Source organism: Mauremys mutica, chromosome 17 (assembly GCF_020497125.1).
Source record: "Mauremys mutica isolate MM-2020 ecotype Southern chromosome 17, ASM2049712v1, whole genome shotgun sequence".
Taxonomy (NCBI): Eukaryota; Metazoa; Chordata; order Testudines; family Geoemydidae; genus Mauremys; species Mauremys mutica.
This window is the reverse complement of record NC_059088.1, coordinates 10,489,722-10,509,114: the sequence shown is the minus strand read 5'-3', so window position 1 is coordinate 10,509,114 and position 19,393 is coordinate 10,489,722. Positions and strand designations below refer to the sequence as shown.

The following is a 19,393-nucleotide window of genomic DNA, read 5'->3' as shown; positions in this document are numbered from 1 at the left end:
ATCAGATCTGACATGGTCAAGTACCAGAAGGGTTCCAAGTACGTGGAATCATGTACTGACTTGAGACACTTTCCAAGACGCCTGATGTTCACAAAAGGTTCAGCTCCTTCTTCTGGAAAATCAGGCCTCTTTAACGGTGTTCATCTGGGAAACCCCCCAAAATAGAAGCTTAACAAATAATCACCAATTATTTTGGAATATTAAGCCTGTAAGGCAGTAGGGCATGGAGCAAACAGGCCAGACCCTCAGCCAGTGTAAATCAGTGTAGATCTGTTGACTTCACTTCAGAGTTCTTGGGCTCTTCTCTTGCTGCTGGGAGATGAGTGAGGTCTAACAGGTTAGTGGTGGGGGAGGGGGTTAGGCGCCAGGACTCCTGGGTTCAAACTGCACCTCTGTGAGGAAATGGTGTTTAGCAGTTACAGTTGACTTAGTGACACCAAAACTTTTAATGAATTAATTTCAAATTTGCTAAATTGTTTTGCTCAACCACCAAAAAGCTGAAAATTTCAATATAAAATATTTCCATTTTCTTATTTGAAACAACTTTTCTTGAAATTCTTTAATTTTTTTAGTCATTTAAAATGCGTAAAAAACCAAGCTCAGGGAAAAAAAATGTTTGGACTGAAACAATCTCCACCCCCACTCTCACCCTCACACACAAACAGCTAATAATAATAATTTGGACTCGTTCCAAATGAATCCCCCCTGCCACCTTGGTTGTTCAGAACAACCAGCGACCAAAAGAATCGGTTATTGACACAGGACTGACATGCCGTCTGTGCTCCCAATTCAGTCCCGTTGTGGCTGAAGACACCAGGTCAAAGTGATAATAGGGACAAGAACTCAAACATCTCCATGTTTAGATCAAAAGAGCAGTGGCTATGTCTCTAAGCCCCCACGTGTCAGCTCAGCGTGGGTGTTACTCACCCTCAATTTCTGGTGGAAGCCGTACCTCGCAGAGGTGTGAACTGCTATTAAACAAAGGTGTGAACAGCTTGAAGAGCGGACTCACTTTTGCAGTCTGGCTGCATCGTCCTTCGGTCCCGTTGTGTAGCTGAGCTCAGGGGCCATCCAGGCTCGACGTTTCCCAAAGCTTGGCCTCTTTGCTATTTCCCCTCACTCTGCAGCAAGAACATTATAACCACCTGAAAATGTTCAATCAGCACGTGTGTGTGTGTGCGTGTGCGAGGGAGGCCTGTATTGCGGAAACCTCTGGACCAAATGACCCCAAATTTGCATCACAAACCCCACCCCTGCCTCTATTGCAGGTTTTCAAGAGAGTTTCCTCCCACATGGGGGCGTCAGTGCAATGTGTGAATATTAACAGCAGCTCATCAACAGGGGGCTGCATCTCATGAAGTCCCGGATCAGACGACCACCCTTGGCTGCCGCAGACTCCAGCACAGCCCCTGCGGCTTCATGCCACGTTCCAATTCAATGCGAGTCTGCAAGTGGTTTTCAGAGTGGTGTAAAAAAAAATTAAGAGCGGCTCCGTTTCATGCGGCTTTAACTGAGGGCCCCGGTTGACAATCCTCTGAACCTGCCCCACTCACTCTGCCCCCGGCCTTGCTCAGAGATGGCCAATTGCAAGCCAAGCCGAGCAGGCGCGTGGGTTTCACAGCACTTTGACTCGTTGGTTCTGACAGGAAGCGGTTTCTCCGCAGGCCCAGCTGCAGGGGTGCCCTTACCAGACCTCCCGTGGCAGGACTCGGGCTCCCAGTTCTTGGGCAGTTCTGAGCTCAGTGGCTGCAGCACCTGGTTGCAAGTGGCCCCCTGAATCCAACGGCCCTTTCCTCTCTGCACACTCACGTCCAACCCCGGGACATCAGCCCGGCCACACTCATGCCAGCCACTGTGACCGTGTCTCTGGGGCACGTGCCTCTTTGAGAGCCCCATCGAAGCTCCAGCCTCTTTACACATGCGACTGCCTTTGAGGAGCGATGGGTGGATTTGATATTTGGACGGGGGTAATGCTGGACCCCACATTTCCATGCTTCCCTGACCCTCCATGCCTGACTGGTCTAAGGAGCCCGGCTGGGCAGTAGTGGATAATCCGTTGGACTGACGGGGTCTGTGCCCAGGGGCTCTGGACAATTGGGGCCCCTAGAAAAATAGACGCCCCACCCAGCGGAAATCACTGGCAGAAGCACTGGGTGGGCAAGGTGGGGGAAACCCCTGTGCCCCAACACCACTCCCTGGCAGAAGTGCCTGGCAGGGTGGGGAAAGCCCCAGTGCCCAGACCCCCGCTGCAGCCCTGGGACTGAAGGGCTCTTGCTCCCTACCGAGGCCTCAGGGTTAGTGGTTAGAGCAGGGGAGGGGTGACTCAGGACATCTGGGTTCTAGCCCCAGATGTGGGAGGCGAGTGGGGTCTAGTGGGTTAGAGAAGCTGAGGGGCTGGGAGTCAGTGCTCTGGGCTCTGTCCCTGGCTCTGGGAGGGGAGTGGGGGCTAGTTTTAAAGCAATGGCTGTTTCTTAGGTGGTTTCTTTGCTAAGACAGCGTCCGAATGATCGTTTCCATTTATGGTTTGCAGCTTCTCCAGCTCACAGAGCAGGTGGAGGCGGAGCATGTAGAAGACACAGAGTTAAGGGGAGTGACCTCATCACACAGGGCAGCACAGACTCATAGACGCTTTGCTGGGCAAACACCCACCATCCGAGTCTCTCTCTGCGCTGGGTCCTGCGCTGCCCAGGTGAGTCGAGACAATGGGCAGTGCCCCTCGTTGGGTCTGAAAGGGAATTGTTTTGTTAGTCCTACCTAGAAGCCACAGACATTTGCTGTTATGAAGGCAAACCTGTGGGACTCCCTGCCGCTGGGTATTAATGGGGTTAACATGGAGACTCAATAGACAGAGGTAGTAGGTGGGGTCTGTGACATGGTGAATTTTCCTCTTTTGTTTCAGGTTAATCAGATGAGGTGTTCCCCATTACCAAGCTCTAAGACACAGGACCCCCCGTCCCTCCCCAAGCGCAGGAGTCCTGCCCCCAGCCTCTGCATCTCTGACCCACTAAACCTGTCTCACCTGCCAGAGCCAGGATTAGAACCCCGGAGTCCTGTCTCACAGTCTCCCCTGATGTAACCATTAGGCCAGTCTGCAGGGCAGAGAGGACACCATGCTACCAATGCCATGGGGGAGGCAGTCCTGGACAGAGACAATAGCCCAGAGGTCCCTGGTTCAGAGCTGCAGCACAGCCGAGGGGCAGAGGAGCATCTTGGTGGATTGGGGCCTTCCTTTGTTACAATGAGGGTGAGCACGTACAGCCCCTGAACTCGGCTATTAAATGAGGACAGGGACTGGTACAGAAATATTTCAAAAGTTGTTCCACTACTGAAGTGTTTGTACTTTGGCTCTGCAGGCTGTAGCTTGCGTAGGAAATCTGCAGTGAGAAACACAGGCGCTGAGCTGTGTGCTGACGGGGGGTGGACCACAGGCACTGTTCCTACTCTCTGCACCCAGCTGTTCTCATCCATCTTAGCACATCCAACCTGCCATTTGTGAGGTGTCCCAGCGGGGCTGGACATTACCAGAGGGTTTAGCTAGACCAGGAGGATGCAGCCTTTCACGGGATTCAGTTCACAATTTGATGCACCGGCAAAATGTAGCGAATGCAGGAATCCTTGTTTTGGTCTCCATCTACCCTAATGACTGGACCTCACTTCCCTGCCAGAGCCAGGGATAGACCCCAGGAGTCCTGATTCCCAGCATCCCCTCTCTAACCACTAGACCCCACTCCCTACCCAGAGCTGGGTCCCAACCCCCACTGCTCTAAACTACCAGACTCCCCCTCCCTTCCCCTCCCCTCCCAGAGGCAGTAGAATTACTCAAGACTTCTGAAGGGAAGTCAACAGACATACACTGATTTACACCAGCTGAGGATCTGGCCTGTTCACTCCATTGCCCTATTGACATTCAGGCTTAGTTTCTTTAAAAAAATGGCAATTCTTTGCTTCTAGTTTTTGGGATGTTTCCCAGCTAAGCACCCGTAAAGAGACCTGATTTTCCCCAGAGAGGGTGCTCAACACTTTCTGAACATCAGACCATTCACATTGGAGACACCCAAAACCTTGAAGCTCCAAGCATGACCAGACACTTTGGAAAACTTAGATCTTCAGCCCTTGGCCCTTTGCACAAGAGTCTTGTGCCATTAATCTCCAAGGAACACTCCTTCCAGAGCTGGGACCTTCCCGAGATGCACAGTGTGATGAGAGGCCCCCATTAGGATGCCACCAGATGTGCTGAGATACCACTGAGCCTGTCTGTTATTCCAGCCTGGGCACCCTTTTTACCTGTCTTACTGAGCCAAGTTTAAGCTTCCTCCAGCACACACACAGGCAGGGCCACACCAAGCTGCAGAGCAAAACAGACACTGAGATCAGTTCTGGGAAGGTTCATCTTAAGGGACTTGCCACAGCACTCAGGTGTCCACCTCCCTTGGAGTGCAGACCCAAAGGTATATTGTGATATCAGTCTCCTCCCTCAATGTGGAGGAAGATATGCACAGCCTTCCCCCGCCCCCAACACACACATTTCAGTTATGAATTGTACACACAGGGTTATATTATAAACAAGAAATAAGTTTATTAACTACAAAAGATGAATTTCAAGTGAATATAAGAGACAACAGACAGAACAAAGCAGATTACTGAGCAAATGAAACAAAGTAAGCAAGCTACGCTCAATATACTTAAGAAACACATTACAACATGTAATTTCTTATCCTAAATGTTATTTTAGGTCGGTTGCAAAGTTTCTGTGGTTCAGAATTTCAGTTATATTTCTTTTCAGACTGGACCTCTATCTGGACACATTCCACCCCCCTCCCTCCTTTCCCCCGCCTTCCCTTCAGGTGTCTTTAGCAGTATCTCTTCTTGGGCAGGCAGGCAGTTTAGAGGAGGAGTCACATTTGTCTTCCTCCAAACCCTTAAATAGGATTTACATAAGGTGGAAATCCTTTCTTTCCCAATCTTGACAAAAATGATACATGCATACAAATTGGATAATCACATTCAGTAAATTATAACCTTTCCAATGATATCTTACAAGACCCATCTTGCATAAAGTAGATCTCAGTTATGTCATATCCATATCATAAGCCTATTTCCATAAAGAATATGGAGTGCAATGTCACACACAGTTCTAGAAGATCTTGTTTCCATGCCCGTCACCGTCAGGATGGAGAATCTTCTCACTTTCTGCAATGCCTGCAAGAGGGGGTTTGGGCTCTGGGCTGTATTTCTAAAAAACATGATTGACCAAGAACTCTGGAGATTCTGGAACCAGTCGGATACCTAGAACCCATGGGATGCTACTGGGTTTCAAACATACAGGAGCTTGGAAACCATGAGCTTGTAGACCACAGTGGTACTGATCACATTTAAAAACACTGAAAAACCAGACATATACTAGAACTTGTGGGATCCTATTGGGTTTTCAAATGTACAGAGGGTTAGAAACAATGAGATTCTAAACCACACAGGATCTGAATGAGGTTTTAGACATTGGCAGACCTAGAACCCAATAGGTTCCAGAACCAATCATACAGCGATAATTCATGGGACCCTATTGGGTTTTAAAACATATAGAGGGTGGAAACAATGATGTTCTAGCCCTCATCATATCTGATGCTGTTTCAAAACATTGATGGGCCTAGAACCCAAGAGGTTCTAAAACCGTTTGTATAACTAGTACTCATGGGAACCTCTTTGGTTTTTAACATATAGGGGGTTGGAAACCATGAGGTTCTAGACAACATAATATTTGATAATATTCCAAAACATTGACAGACCTAGAATTTAAGAGATTCACAACCACCCAGAATTCCTAGAACCCATGAGATCCTATTGAATATTGAAACACTGAGAGGTAGTGTATGTCATGCTTGCAAGATTAACTGCACCTCTGTCCCGAGAGTGCAGCCCGCCAGGTGTCAGGCCTTGTGCTTTTAACCTTTCCCAAATGGTCTCTGGCAGTTCTCCCACACTTAATCTGAGCCCTGGCTCACAGCACCCTGTGGATCAAGCCGCTTACACTACAGGTCTGACTTCCAGAATCCTAACAATGGGAAGCCAGCTTCAACCAAAGTCTTGTTTCCATCTGAACATGAGCAATGAAACATTTAGAGAAACAAGGTTTTAAAAGAACAGAGGGGCTACATTCATGTCTAATTCTGCTACAGCCTTCCACCCTCCTTGGTAGCCTATGCAGGCCTAGCTTCCTCAGACACCTGAGTGGGCCCTAGGTGACAACTGGTGGAGCACCCCAACAATGTCTGCCTGACCTCTGGATAGATTGAAATTTCAAGGCCAGAAGGAACAGGGCGGTCCTCTATTCTGACCTCATGCAGAATGTCCCTGAATTTGTCCCTGGCTGAACTAGAGTAGATCTCTTAGAAAACCACTCAGTCCTGCCTTAAAATTTGTCGGTGATAGAGATTCCACCAGGGAGGATCTTTTCAAGTCTTTATCGTCCATTGGATCTGCTGGCCCCCAGCCTTGGCCAAATTTTTGTAACTTGTCTGGAGCTGACAGGTGGGATCTTCATAGATCTGCTGTGCTAGGTGCTGTACAAACAGAGTAAAAAAACAGTCCAGGTCCCAGACAGCTCACAATCTAAGGGGATGCAATGGATAGAGACCTGGGCTGGGATGCAGGTTTGTTCCCGGTTCTTCTACTGGAAGGACCAAAGGTTCTACTGGGTGACCTTGGCCAAGTCATTTCCCCACTGTGTGCCTCAGTTTACCCAGTTTACTCAGTTTATTTCAGGTAGTGCTGGGAGCCTGAGTCCTGGCCCAGGGCCCTGCTATGCAAGGCACTGTATGAATACAGAGCAAAAAAAGAGTCCCTGCACAAGAGATCTCACTGTCTAGGGAGGCAGAATAGATAGAGAGCTGGACTGGGTCTCAGGAGGCCTTGGCACTATTCCTGGGTCTCCCACTATCCATCTGGGTGACCTTGGCCAAGTCACTTCTGCACTCAGTGCCTCAGTTTGCCCATTTGTAATAACCGGGAGATTGCTATTTACCTCCTTGGTAAAAAAAAACCCTTGAGATCTTCTGAGGACAAGCACTAGAGAAGAGTTAGATATTGCTGTTATAATACACAGATTCTTCTATAATACACTATGCCAAATGGATTTTAAACCATTTGGAAATTTAGAACCCCCATAAGATTTTTAGATCCAGCAAAGAATCTGGAACCTGTTTGGAGTCTATACGGTTTAAAAACACTCTAGAATCCACTGAGGTCCTAGCACCAGTCAGGAATCTGGAACTCATGGACCCTACTGAGTGTGAACACATTGAAAGACTTAAAATGAAGATTCCAGAGCCAGCCAGTGACACAGAACCCATGAGAATCAGTTAGGTTAGAACACATTGATATTCTGGAGTCAGCTAGTGATCTGGAACTCTTGAACACTCACTGAGTTTCATAACATTGAAAGACCAAGAAGAAATTAGGTTCTAGAGCCAGATAATGATCTAGAATCATTAAAGACCTATTGATTTTGAAAAGATTGAGAGATCTAGAACAAATGAGATTCTGCAGATTACAAGGAATCGGGAATCCCAAGGACACTGCTCGGTTTATAAACATTGAGATACCAGGAACCCATCACGTTTTAGTTCAATCAGGGAGGAAGGGACTGGTGGAATGACAAGTTTCCAATGCTCTCTTATTCTAGGCACTTTCAGGCTATCTCCAGTTCTGGTCCTTCAACTTCTGTCCCTTTTTTTTCCGCTGGGCTCAAGTGCTTCGCTGCCAAGATCATCAGCGAAAGCTGCCTTGACCAGAGTGATGAGGGGTGCAGCAAGTGTTTAAACAAGTCAAGAGGGTGTAAATAAGCAGAAAGGCGCTTGTGACCGACACCGGCACTGCATTCTTGTAGAGCAGCAGGCCATGATAGAGGCAATAGGGCATCCAGCAGACAAAGAACGACACCACTGCAGTCACCATGACTTTGAAAGGCTTCCCACACCACACCAGTCACCTCTTCTACAATTCCAGCCCCATCCAGCCTTGGCATCCCACACTGGTGCCGAGGGGCAGCAGGGAGCCCAGCAGGAACTGCATCCCGAACAGGACTGGATGGAGATGTGTCCTCCAAGCCTGCATCTTGGCTCCATCCCCCTCTTTGTAGAAGATGTAACTATTGGTTCAGGCAACCCTGCCCCCTCCATCTCCAGGAGCTCCCAGAAACCCAGTTAGAGAGTGCTGAGAGTGAAGAAAAGATATACAACCGTGAACAGCTTCCTCGCCCGAGCCACAGTAGGGTGATGCCGGGACCAGACAGGGTGTCAGGGGAGAGTGCAGCGGTCCAGGCTGGTGAGGGTGAGGAGGGTGATGGCAGAGAACATGCCCAGGGAGAGGCACTCATTTTAGGATCTCATACATGGCCGTCCGGAAGACCCAGCGGAAACTGAGGCAGATGTAGATACGAACAGAGTTATAAAGCAGGAAGTGAGCAGGTAGGCGAGGACCACATGGAAGGACAAGAGGGAGGTCACCATCCCCCTCATATTCAGCCCCAGAACCCATAGGCAGAGCCCACAGCCAGCCACCCCAGCCGGGGACGCCACATGAAGCTGCCACTCGACTTCCCTTCAAACCCAGCTGAGGGTTCTCCCCTTTCGCTGCTGGGCTGGCTGGGAAGATGTAGGGGCTGTGAGGGGTCAGGCTGGCTGGGAAGGTTGAGAGGCCATGAAGGGTACTATGGCGGGTTGGATCACAGAAACCCCCTTGGGAGCTGCCAACTGCTGTGCCAAGACTACCTCTGCTCCTGTTTTCCCTGCCTGCTCGGGACCCCAGCACCCTGTCCTGCTGAGCCAGACACTCCCGTCTGCTCCAACACAGACCCAGGATCTGAATTACTTGCCCCAAAGCTGCAGGTTTACCTGAAAACAGCTCGCAGAAGGGTTCCTGTCTCTAACACTCAGATGCCCAAGTCCCAATGGGGTCTAAACCCCAAATAAATCCATTTTACCCTGTATAAAGCGTATACAGGGTAAACTCATAAATTGTTCGCCCTCTATAGCACTGATAGAAAGAGATGCACGGCTGTTTGCGCCCCTGAGTATTAATACGTACTCTGGGTTAATTAATAAGTGAAAAGTGATTTTATTAAACACAGAAAGTAGGATTTAAGTGGTTCCAAGTAGTAACAGACAGAACAAAGTAACAGAACAGACAGATCACCAAGCAAAATAAAATAAAACACGTGCAAATCTATGTCTAATCAAACTGAATATGGATAATCTCACCCTCAGAGATGCTTCAGTACATTTTTTCCTCAGACTGGACCCCTTCCAGGCCTGGGCACAATCCTTTCCCCCGGTACAGCTCTTGCTCCAGCTCAGGTGGTAGCTGGGGGATTCCTCATGATGGCTCCTCCCCCTTTGTTCTGTTCCACCCCCTTATCTCTCTTTTGCATAAGGCGGGAATCCTTTGTCCCTCTGGGTTCCCACCCCCTCCTTCTCAATGGAAAAGCACCAGGTTAAAGATGGATTCCAGGTCAGGTGACATGATCACATGTCACTGCAAGACTCCATTGCCCACTTGCCAGCACACACGTACACAGGAAGATTTACAGGTAAAACACACCCATCTGCAGACAACGGTCCTGGTTAATGGGAGTCACAAAGATTCCAAACCATCATTAATGGCCCACACTTTGCATAATGACAATAGGCCCTCAGAGTTATATTTCATATTTCTAGTTTCAGATACAAGAGTGGTACCTTTATACAAACAGGACGACCACACTCAGTAGACTATAAGCTTTGTAATGGTACCTTACAAGAGACCTTTTGCATGAAGCATATTCCAGTTACATTATATTCACTTATTAAATATTTATAAAATCATATAGACTGCAACGTCACAGGTGGGCCGGCTGGAAAGGCAGAGGTGCTGGGCTGGCCAGGAAGGTGGAGTAGCCGGGCCAGCTGGAAAGGTGGAGGAGCTGTGAGGGGCAGGGCTGGCTGGGAAGGCAGAGGGGCCATGAGCCCCTAAGGGGGTGTGGGAAGAATACAAAGGAGATTGGAGGAGAGGGAGACAGAAGTGTGGAGCCCCTGCATTGCCAATCCCTGCATTTCATTCTCCTCCCTGCACAACCCGGCAAGTCCCCCAGCCCGATACAGGGAAAACCAGGAGTCCTGGCTCCCAACACCCCTGCCGCCTGTTTTATCTCACTGGACCCCATCCCCTCTTTGAGCCATGGATAGAATCCCGGAGCCCTGACTCCCACCCCACTCTCCCCGCTCCAACTCACTGGACCCCACTCTCCACACAGAACCGGGGCCAGAACCCAGGAGTCCTGGCTCCCAGTCCCCGGCTGTAACCACTAGGCCCCACTCTCCCCAGAATTCAACCTTGATCTCGTGCACCATGCTGTTGGGGGATGTCTTCCCAGTAGCTCTGGGTTCCTGTCAGGGAGCTCTGAGGATGGGGCCTGTGTAACAAACACTCTGGGGAGGGCTGGGTGTGACTGAGATTTTATCTAGAACAGGAAGGGGCAGGATGTCACATGAGTTGTCTCACGCAGGGATGTACCCACAACATGTAGATAACGCAGGCCCCTAACGGCTATTGACCTGCTCCAACCACTAGACCCCACTCCCCCCCAGAGCTAGGGACAGAGCCCAGGAGCCCTGGCTCCCAGTGACCCCTCCCCCTGCTCTAACCCACAAGACCCCCCACTCCTTGGCTGGGAGTTGCATCATTTGTGACTCAGCCTTTTTTGTGAGCTAACAGGGCTGGTTTATCTCTGGGTAATAGTGCAGTCCGTGTCAGTAAAGGACTTGTGCAAAATACAGGATCTTCCTCTTCACGGGGGCATACCTCCAAAGATGAGCTGCTGGCTAAGCTTCTAGTGTATTATAGCAGGGGGGCTGGGAGCCAGGACTCCTGGGTTCTATGCCAGGCTCTGGGAGGGAGTGGGGCTAGTTTCAAAGCTATGATTGTTCCCTAGGTGATTTCACTGCTAAGAGAGTGTCCGGTGACCATTTCCGTTCATGGTTTGCAGCGTGTGGATCTCAGAGAGCCGCTGGGGGTGGAACATGTGGAAGACAAAGTAAAGGGGAGTAAACACAACACACACGGGAGGGCTCACGTGTTCTGGGGACAGACTCACAGACGCTTTGCTCAGCAAACACACGCTATCCAAGTCTCTCTCTGCGCTGGATCCTGCGCTGCCCAGGTGAGTCGAGATGATGGGCAGAGACCCCTCATTCTCTCTGAAAGGGAATTTCCATTTTAAGGCCACCTAGACGCCACAGAAGTTTGCCATTGTCAAGGCAAACCAGTGGGACTCCCTGCCACTGGGTATTAGTAGAGTTAGGCTGTGAGACTCCCTGCCACTGGGTATCAGTGGGGTTGGCCAAGAACAGGGCCGGAGCAAGAATGTTTCGTGCCCTAGGCGAAACTTCCACCTTGCGCCCCCCCCCACCTCCCCGCAGCAGCTCCCCACCCCCCACCCTCCGCCCTGAGGCACCCCCCCTGCCCCAGCTCACCCCTGCTCCGTGCACGAACACGAGCGCCATGAGCACGCCATGGCTGCTTCACTTCTCCCGCCTCCCAGGTGTTGGAGACAAAGGGGTCAGGTGACCTCCTGGCCCGGGTAAGAAGCGGAGCGGAGAGGAGGGGCTGGAGGGGGTTGGGCAGACTGGAGTTGGCTGGGGAAAGAGGGGAAGCAGGGAGAGAGGGCTCCGATCCCCGAGGGGGATCCTGTTATCTGTGCCTGCAAGACCTGTGTTGGACTGTGTTCCTGTCATCTAAATAAACCTTCTGCTTTACTGGCTGGCTGAGAGTCCTGGTGAATTGGCAGGGAGCCCAGGGGTGCAGGGCCTGACTCCCCCACACTCCATGACAACTCAATAGACAGAAATAGGAGGTGAGATCTCCGACATGGGTGAATTTTTCTCTTTTTCACATTTTATCAGATGAGGTGTTTCCCACTTGCAAAGCTCTAAGACAAAAGACCCCGTGTCCCTCCCACAGCCCAGAACTTCTGACCCCCAGCCCTGCACCTCACTCCCAGAGCCAAGGGTAGAACCCAGAAGTCCCAGCTCCCCCCGGCTTCTCTAACCATTAGGCCATTCTGAAGAGCAGAAAGAACTCCAATCTAACAAGGCCATGGGGAGGCGCAGTCCCAGGCAGAGGTAAGAACCCAGAGGTCCTAGATCCAGCCGGGAATCTAGAACCCATAGACTTTGAGTTTGAACACACTGAGAGGCTTACAAGAAATGAGATTCCAGAGCCAGCTAGTGATGCAGAATCCAAGAGAGTCAATGAGGTTAGAACACATTGTGCAGGGCTGGCAGCGCGGCTGCGGGGCAGAGAAGTAGGTCAGTGGATTGGGGCTTCCTGTGTTGCAATGAGGGTGAGAAGGACCCTGCCCATTCTCACGAGTCAGGGTGTGGCAGGAATTCCTGCGACAGGCAGATGAACACAGAAGACAGGCTGGGGGTGGGGCAGTTTTTTCCAGCTTTTAGTAGTGACTTCCACCATCACCAGCTCCTGCATGACTGGAGTCAACAGCACCGATTCCCACTTCCCTGAGCCAGCCAGTCCCTGCCCTGGAGGCTGATTGGAGCTGGCGTCTCCTAGGGAGGAAAGGCCCTGTCTCCCATTCCCCCCTCCTCTGAGCCAGCCCGTCATCAAGACCACAGTGACATGGTACTCTCAGCAAAGCTGTGTGTTTCATCTACTGGACTGCCCCCTTTCCCCACTCCTCCCAAGTTTGCTATCACTCTTTTCCTCCTCTGCTGCTGATAGTTCTACCTTGTAGCTGTGAGTTCCACCAGCTATAGCCCAGTTGCTGAGAGTATCCAGCCTGGATATTCTGGAGGACCAGAGCGTGCCGAGGTACATCCTGTACAATTGTGTGTTCCTAACCCCTTCTGTTATTGCTTCATTCCTCCTCTTCCACTCTCCCCGTTCCCCTCCACTGTCATCCCTCCCAAACAATCTTCTGTCTCTCCTCAGGGCACCATGAACCAAGGGAACACGACTCTCCCACCAACCACTTGGGTGAATTCCAGTCAGCCCCCAGCAGCTGTGAGCGCTGCGCACCTCACCGCAGCCGTGTTGCTCTTCCCCACTTTCCTTGTGGGTGTTCTGGGGAACGGGTTGTACCTGTGGGTGCTGGGACTGAAGATGAGGAGGACGGTGACCACCCTCTGGTTCCTGTCCCTGGTCTCCTGCTACTTCCTCTTCACCCTGCTGACCCCGTTCTTCATGGTCTACCTCCTCATGGGTTTACACTGGGTATTTGGCACAGCCATGTGCAAGATCCTCAACACCTGCATCTCCGTGGCCATGTTCTCTGCTGTCTTCCATCTCACCCTCATCGGCCTGGACCGCTACATCCTCACTCACCATCCCATTTGGTCCCGGAATCACCGCACCGTGCCACGGGCTGGGAAGCTGGTTGTGTGCGTGTGGCTGGCCTCCTTCATTCTCAGCACTCCCTACCTGGCTTTCCGGGAGACCCAGGTGGTGGACGGGGACAGGATCATCTGCATCAACAATTACACCCTCTCTGGAGTCTGGAATGGAGCCGAGACAAAGGACCTGGGGAGACGAGTCCACCTGGCCATCTTCATTGTCCGGTTCCTGCTGGGCTTCCTGCTGCCTTTCTGCACCATTGCCGGATGCTGTGTCTGCATTGGGCTGAAGATGAAGAAGAAGAAACTGGCGTGGGCTGGGAAGCCCTTCAAAGTCATGGTGACCATGGTGGTTTCCTTCTTCCATGGCTGGCTGCCCTACCACCTCTACCATGGCTTGAAGCTCTACGAGAAGGAGGTGCCAGAGTCGATCATGAGTGCCCTCTTTGTCATTTACATCTTGTTATCCTGCTTCAATGCCTGCTTCACCCCCATCCTCTACCTCTTTGTGGGGGAGAAATTCCGGCAGGTCTTCAGGACGTCTCTTCTCACTCTGGTCAAAGTGGCTTTTGTCGATGATCTTGACAGCAGTGCCCACGAGTCTAGTGGAAGACAAGAGAACACAAAATAGGTGATGGCCTGAAGATGCCCAGACTTAGAGAGAGTTGAAAACTTGGCATCCCATTTGTTTCTAGATCCTGAGGGTTCTAAATCCTAATGGGTTCCAGGTATCTAACTGTTCAAACACCCTGCAGTGTCCCTGGATTCTAGATTCCCTGCTCTCTCCAGAATGCCATGTGTTCTAGGTCACTCAATTTTTTCAAACTCAATGGGTCATCAATGGCACTAGATCAGTAGCCAGCTCCAGGATCTTGTTTGTTTTATATCTCTCAATGTATTCACACCTAATTGACCCTCTTGGATTATGCATCATTCACTGGCTCTGGAATCTCATTTCTTGTAAGCCTCTCAATGTGTTCAAACTCAGAGTTTATTGGTTCTAGATTCCTGATTGTATCTAGGACATCACTGGGTTCTAGAGTGTTTTCAAAACACATAGAACCCAAGAGGTTCCAGATTGTTTGCTAAAAGTCTCATTTGGGTTCTAGATTTCCAAATGGTTTAAAATCAATGAAGTGTAGTATATTATAGAAGAGTCTGTATATTACAATGGCAATATCTAGTTCTTCTTCATACTTCTAGTCAGTAGATCTCAAGCAACTTTATCAAGGAGACCATTAGCAGTCTTCCAATTTTTACTGAGATACAGAGTGGGAAAGTGTCTTGGCCAAGGTCACCCAGTAGAACCTTTGGTCCATCCACTGGCACAACCGGGAAGAAACCCATTGTCTACTGTGTTCCAGCCCAGGTCTCCATCCATGCATCACCTTATATTGTGAGTTCTCTTTGTACAGCACATAGCACAGTGGGGTCCTGGGCCACGACTGGGGCTCGCAGCACTACCAAAATAAAAAATAATAATACATAGTCATTCCCGTGCATTCCTTGAACTACATAGATTCTGTAAATGTTGTGGGGCATCTCAGACATAATTTAAAAACTCTGTGTGACATTCTCACTGGGATATTTCCTGTGAGCAAGCTCTGGCTTAGTTTAAGAACAAGCGGTAAGGAAAGCAAGTCAGCAGAAAGAAGAGTGGCTCCAGAGAAACCACGTTCCCAAGAACATTCAGGGTGGTAAAGCTAGTAACGTCCAAGCTAGTAATTGTGGCACTGTATGGAATGTGGGTGAGCATTCATAACATTATGGATACCAATGTTAAGAAATTGCATGAATCATACCAGTTAGGTAAGGTATCAATGGGAAAGGTATGATTTCCTACATACGGTAAGCTTGTTTATATGTATGTGTCAGCTTTGCATTGTGAGTTATAAATACATATGGTATATTGATAGCTCCAATTTGTGCTGTGTATATGGCTGACACCCCCAGGGAGATTGGCATTAGCACTGCATAGTCTGATCTATGGCCCATCCAGGGTAATCAGTTGTACAGTAAACCCATTGAGAGAAGCCAGGGACTATGCCTCTGAGTCAGCAAGACTTGTAGGAACATGCCTGTGGAAAGGAGACACCAAGAGCTTTTCCATACTCATGCTGGGAACTTGTGTTTGGGACAGAGGATGTACCGAGAATATAAGATGGCAGCTGCATCTTCTCCATTTTGTCTTCGATCCTGCTTCCGACCTCTGCAGTAACTTCTCTACAAAATGCAGCTCTGAACAAAGGACTGAATGACCCATCCAAGCTTTGGGTGTGTTCCAGAGGGACTTTACAAGCCAGCAAACTCACCACTGATAAATGGACTTTGAAGTCTCTGTGTGTATCTGATTGCTTCGACCATTTAACAACTCTCTGCTTCTTCTTTTCTTTTTGTTTGCAGTAAAACCTTTGGTTTTAGATGCTAAAGGATTGGCTGACAGCATGGTATTTTGCGTAAAATCCAAACCAGTATTGATCTGGAAACGTGTCTGGCCCTTTGGGGGATCAGAAGAATATTTTGTACAGTGAATAGAGTTTTAAGTAACTTCTCACTTTATTGGACCAATTTGTCGATTGGGAGCCTAGATTGAAATGCAGTAAAGGGGGCTGTGTGATTTCTTTCTTTTTTCTTGGCTTCTTGATAACCCGAGTGGGGGATCAGGAGCACAGCTTGTGACTGGTTGGTGAATCTAACTACTGTATTAGCCACCAGTTTTGGGATAAACTGCTCTCCTTAATGCAGCCTGCCCTGACCTTGGCATTTTCAGTGTGGGCTGCCCTCTGCACCTCTGGTCCCAGGTCCCAGTAACTGTAAAGATCTCACTTGCCAGCTCCAGCCAAGTTACAAAACCTTGGCCAAGGCTGGGGGCCAGCAGATCCAAAAGATGATAATGACTAAAAAAGACCAACCCAGTTTCTCCATCACTGACAATTTTTAACGCAGGGCTGCATGGCATTTCTGGTGGTTCTAGGGCAGTTCTGAGCTCAGGGTCTGCAGCACCTGGTTGCAAGCGCTCCCCCGCACCCGAATCCAACAGCCTTTTCCTCTCTGCACACTCACATCCAACTCCGGAGCAACAGTCCAGCCACACTCATGCCAGGCACCGTGGCCGCACCACTGGGGCATGTGCGTCTTTGGGAGCCCCATTGAAGCTCTAGTCCCTTTGGACACACGACCCCCTGCAATGGGTGGCAGGCGGCATTGATATTTTCTGAGGGGTGCCGATGGACCCCACATTTCTGTACAACCCTGGCCCTGCGCACCTGACCGGTCTAAGGAGCTTGTCTGGGCAGTAGCAGATTATCCAATGGACCCACAGGGCCTGTGCCTAGGGGCTGTGGCCAATTGGGGGCCCCTGGAAAAATGGACACCCCACCCCAGAGGAAATCCCGGAGCCCTGGTGGAAGCACTGGGTTAGCAAGGGAGAGAAAATCCTCGCCTCCTGACACTGCTTCCGACACCCCTCCCCGGCAGAAGCGCTAGGTTGGGTGGGAGAAGCCCCAGCACCTAGACCCCTGCTGCAGCCCTGGGACTGAAGGGCTTTTGCTCCCTGCTGAGGCCTCAGGGTTAGTGGTTAGAGCAGGGGAGGGGTGACGCAGGACATCTGGGTTCTAGTCCCAGATGTGGGAGGGGAGTGGGGTCTAGTGGGGGGCTGGGAGCCAGAGCTGCAGGGCTCTATGCCCAGCTCTGGCAGGGGAGTGGGGCTAGTTTTAAAGCAATGGCTGTTTCTTAGGTGGTTTCTTTGCTAAGACAGCGTCTGAATGATCATTTCCATTTGTGGTTTGCAGCTTCTCCAGCTCACAGAGCAGGTGGAGGCAGAGCGTGTAGAAGACAGAGAGATAAGGAGAGTGTCCTCATCACACAGGGCAGCACCGACTAACGGACGCTTTGCTGGGCAAACACCCACCACCCGAGTCTCTCTCTGCGCTGGGTCCTGCGCTGCCCAGGTGAGTCGAGAGAATGGGCAGTGCCCCTCGTTGGGTCTGACAGGGAATTTCTTTCTTAGACCTACCTAAATGCCACAGACATTTGCTATTATGAAGGCAAACCTGTGGGACTCCCTGCCACTGGGTATTAATGGGGTTAACATGGAGACTCAATAGACAGAGGTAGTAGGTGGGGTCTGTGACATGGTGAATTTTTCTCTTTTGTTTCAGGTTAATCAGATGAGGTGTTCCCCATTACCAAGCTCTAAGACACAGGACCCCCCGTCCCTCCACCAGCGCAGGAGTCCTGCCCCCCAGCCTCTGCATCTCTGACCCACTAAACCTCTCTCACCTGCCAGAGCCAGGATTAGAACCCCGGAGTCCTGTCTCCCAGTCTCCCCTGCCATAATCATTAGGCCAGTCTGCAGGGCAGAGAGGACACCATGTTAACAAGGCCGTGGGGGAGGCAGTCCCGGACAGAGACAATAGCCCAGAGATCCCTGGTTCAGAGCTGCAGCGGGGCAGAGGAGCAGCTTGGTGGATTGGGGCCTTCCTGTGTTACAATGAGGATGAGAAGGACCCTGCTCGCTCTCACAAGTCAGAGTGTTGCAACAGTTCCTGTGACAGGCAGATGAGTACAAGAGATAGGGTGGAGGAGGGATGGTTTATTTCCACCTTGTAGCAGAGAGTTCCACTGGCTCAAGCTCTTGCATGCTAGGAGTCAACATCCCCAATCCCCACCTCCCTGAACCACCTAGTCCCAGGCCCTGAAGCCAGATCAGAGCCAGAGCCTCCTATTGGGGAAAGGTCTCATCTGCTGTGCTGGAGTCTGCTGGGGAAAAGGGTGACCGTTTGGTTGGGGAGTTCATGAAATGCAGCCCCCCGAATGTGAGCCGCTCATAATATCCACATTGCACGGAACCCCCAACTGCGTTGAAAAACTGCACTCTGCAACGGAGGCTGCGGTGGGGTTTCTGTGGCAAATTTGGGAGTGTTGAGTCAAGGAGCTCCCAGGATTCAGCCGCTCTCCAAAAAAATTGAGCCGATATCTCATTTTCAGATTGTCAGGATGTTCTTGTTGCAGAGCCAGGGAAAAACCGAAGGCTCAGACCGTCATGAAATGCAGAGCAGTGACAGCCCCTGAACTTGGCTATTAAATGAGGGCAGGGACTGGTATAGAAATATTTCAAAAGTTGTTCCACTACTAAAGTGTTTGTACTTTGGCTCATGGGCAGTTTACACCTCTGCAGGCTGTAGCTTGCGCAGGAAATCTGCAGTAAGAAATATATGCCCTGAACTGTGTGCTGGTGGGGAGTGGACCACAGGCACCATTCTTTGCCTTTGCACCTGGAGATAAGGAGTCTGATGTTGTCCTGATCCATCTTTGCACATCCAACCTGCTGTCTGTGAGGTGTCCCAGCGGGGCTGGGCATTACCAGCAGGGGCGGCTCCAGCACGCCAAGCGCGTGCTTGGGGCGGCAAGCCGCAGGGGGCGCTCTGCCGGCGCTGTGAGGGCGGCAGGCAGGCTGCCTTCCGCGGCGTGCCTGTGGGAGGTCCGCCAAAGCCGCAGGACCAGCGGACCCTCTGCAGGCAAACCGCCAGAGGCAGCCTGCCTGCCGTGCTTGGGGCGGCAAAATCCCTAGAGCCGCCCCTGATTACCCAGGCATTTAGCTAGAACAGGAGGAGGCAGCCCTTCTCAGGATTCAGTTCACAATTTGATGCACCGGCAAAATTTAGAGAATGCAGGAATCCTTGTGTTGGTCTCCACCTACCCTCACCGCTGGACCCCACTTCCCTGCCAGAGCCAGGGATAGACCCCAGGAGTCCAGATTCCCAGCATCCCCTGTTCTAACCACTAGATCCCACTCCCTACCCAGGGCTGGGGATAGACCCCAGAAGTCCTGGCTCCCAGCCCCCACTGCTCTAACCCACCAGACCTCACTCCCCACCCCCCACTCAGAGGCAGTAGAATTACTCAAGAGTTCTGAAGTGAAGACAACAGACATCCACTGATTTACACCAGCTGAGGATCTGGCCTGTTCACTCCATTGCCCTATTGACTTTCAAGCTTAGTTTCCCAAAAAT

General features: G+C 50.7%; 1 protein-coding gene and 1 pseudogene across 1 annotated transcript; one reads left to right on the top strand and one right to left on the bottom strand.

Moving 5' to 3' along the window:
* Window positions 1-7,764: 7,764 nt before the first annotated feature.
* Window positions 7,765-11,534, bottom strand: LOC123351961 (annotated as a pseudogene).
* A 1,450-nt stretch (window positions 11,535-12,984) lies between these two features.
* LOC123351960 (probable G-protein coupled receptor 33) lies at window positions 12,985-14,010 on the top strand. The gene has a single exon (XM_044991652.1). The coding sequence runs from the start codon at window positions 12,985-12,987 to the stop codon at window positions 14,008-14,010; it is 1,026 nt and encodes a 341-aa protein (XP_044847587.1).
* Window positions 14,011-19,393: the final 5,383 nt, after the last annotated feature.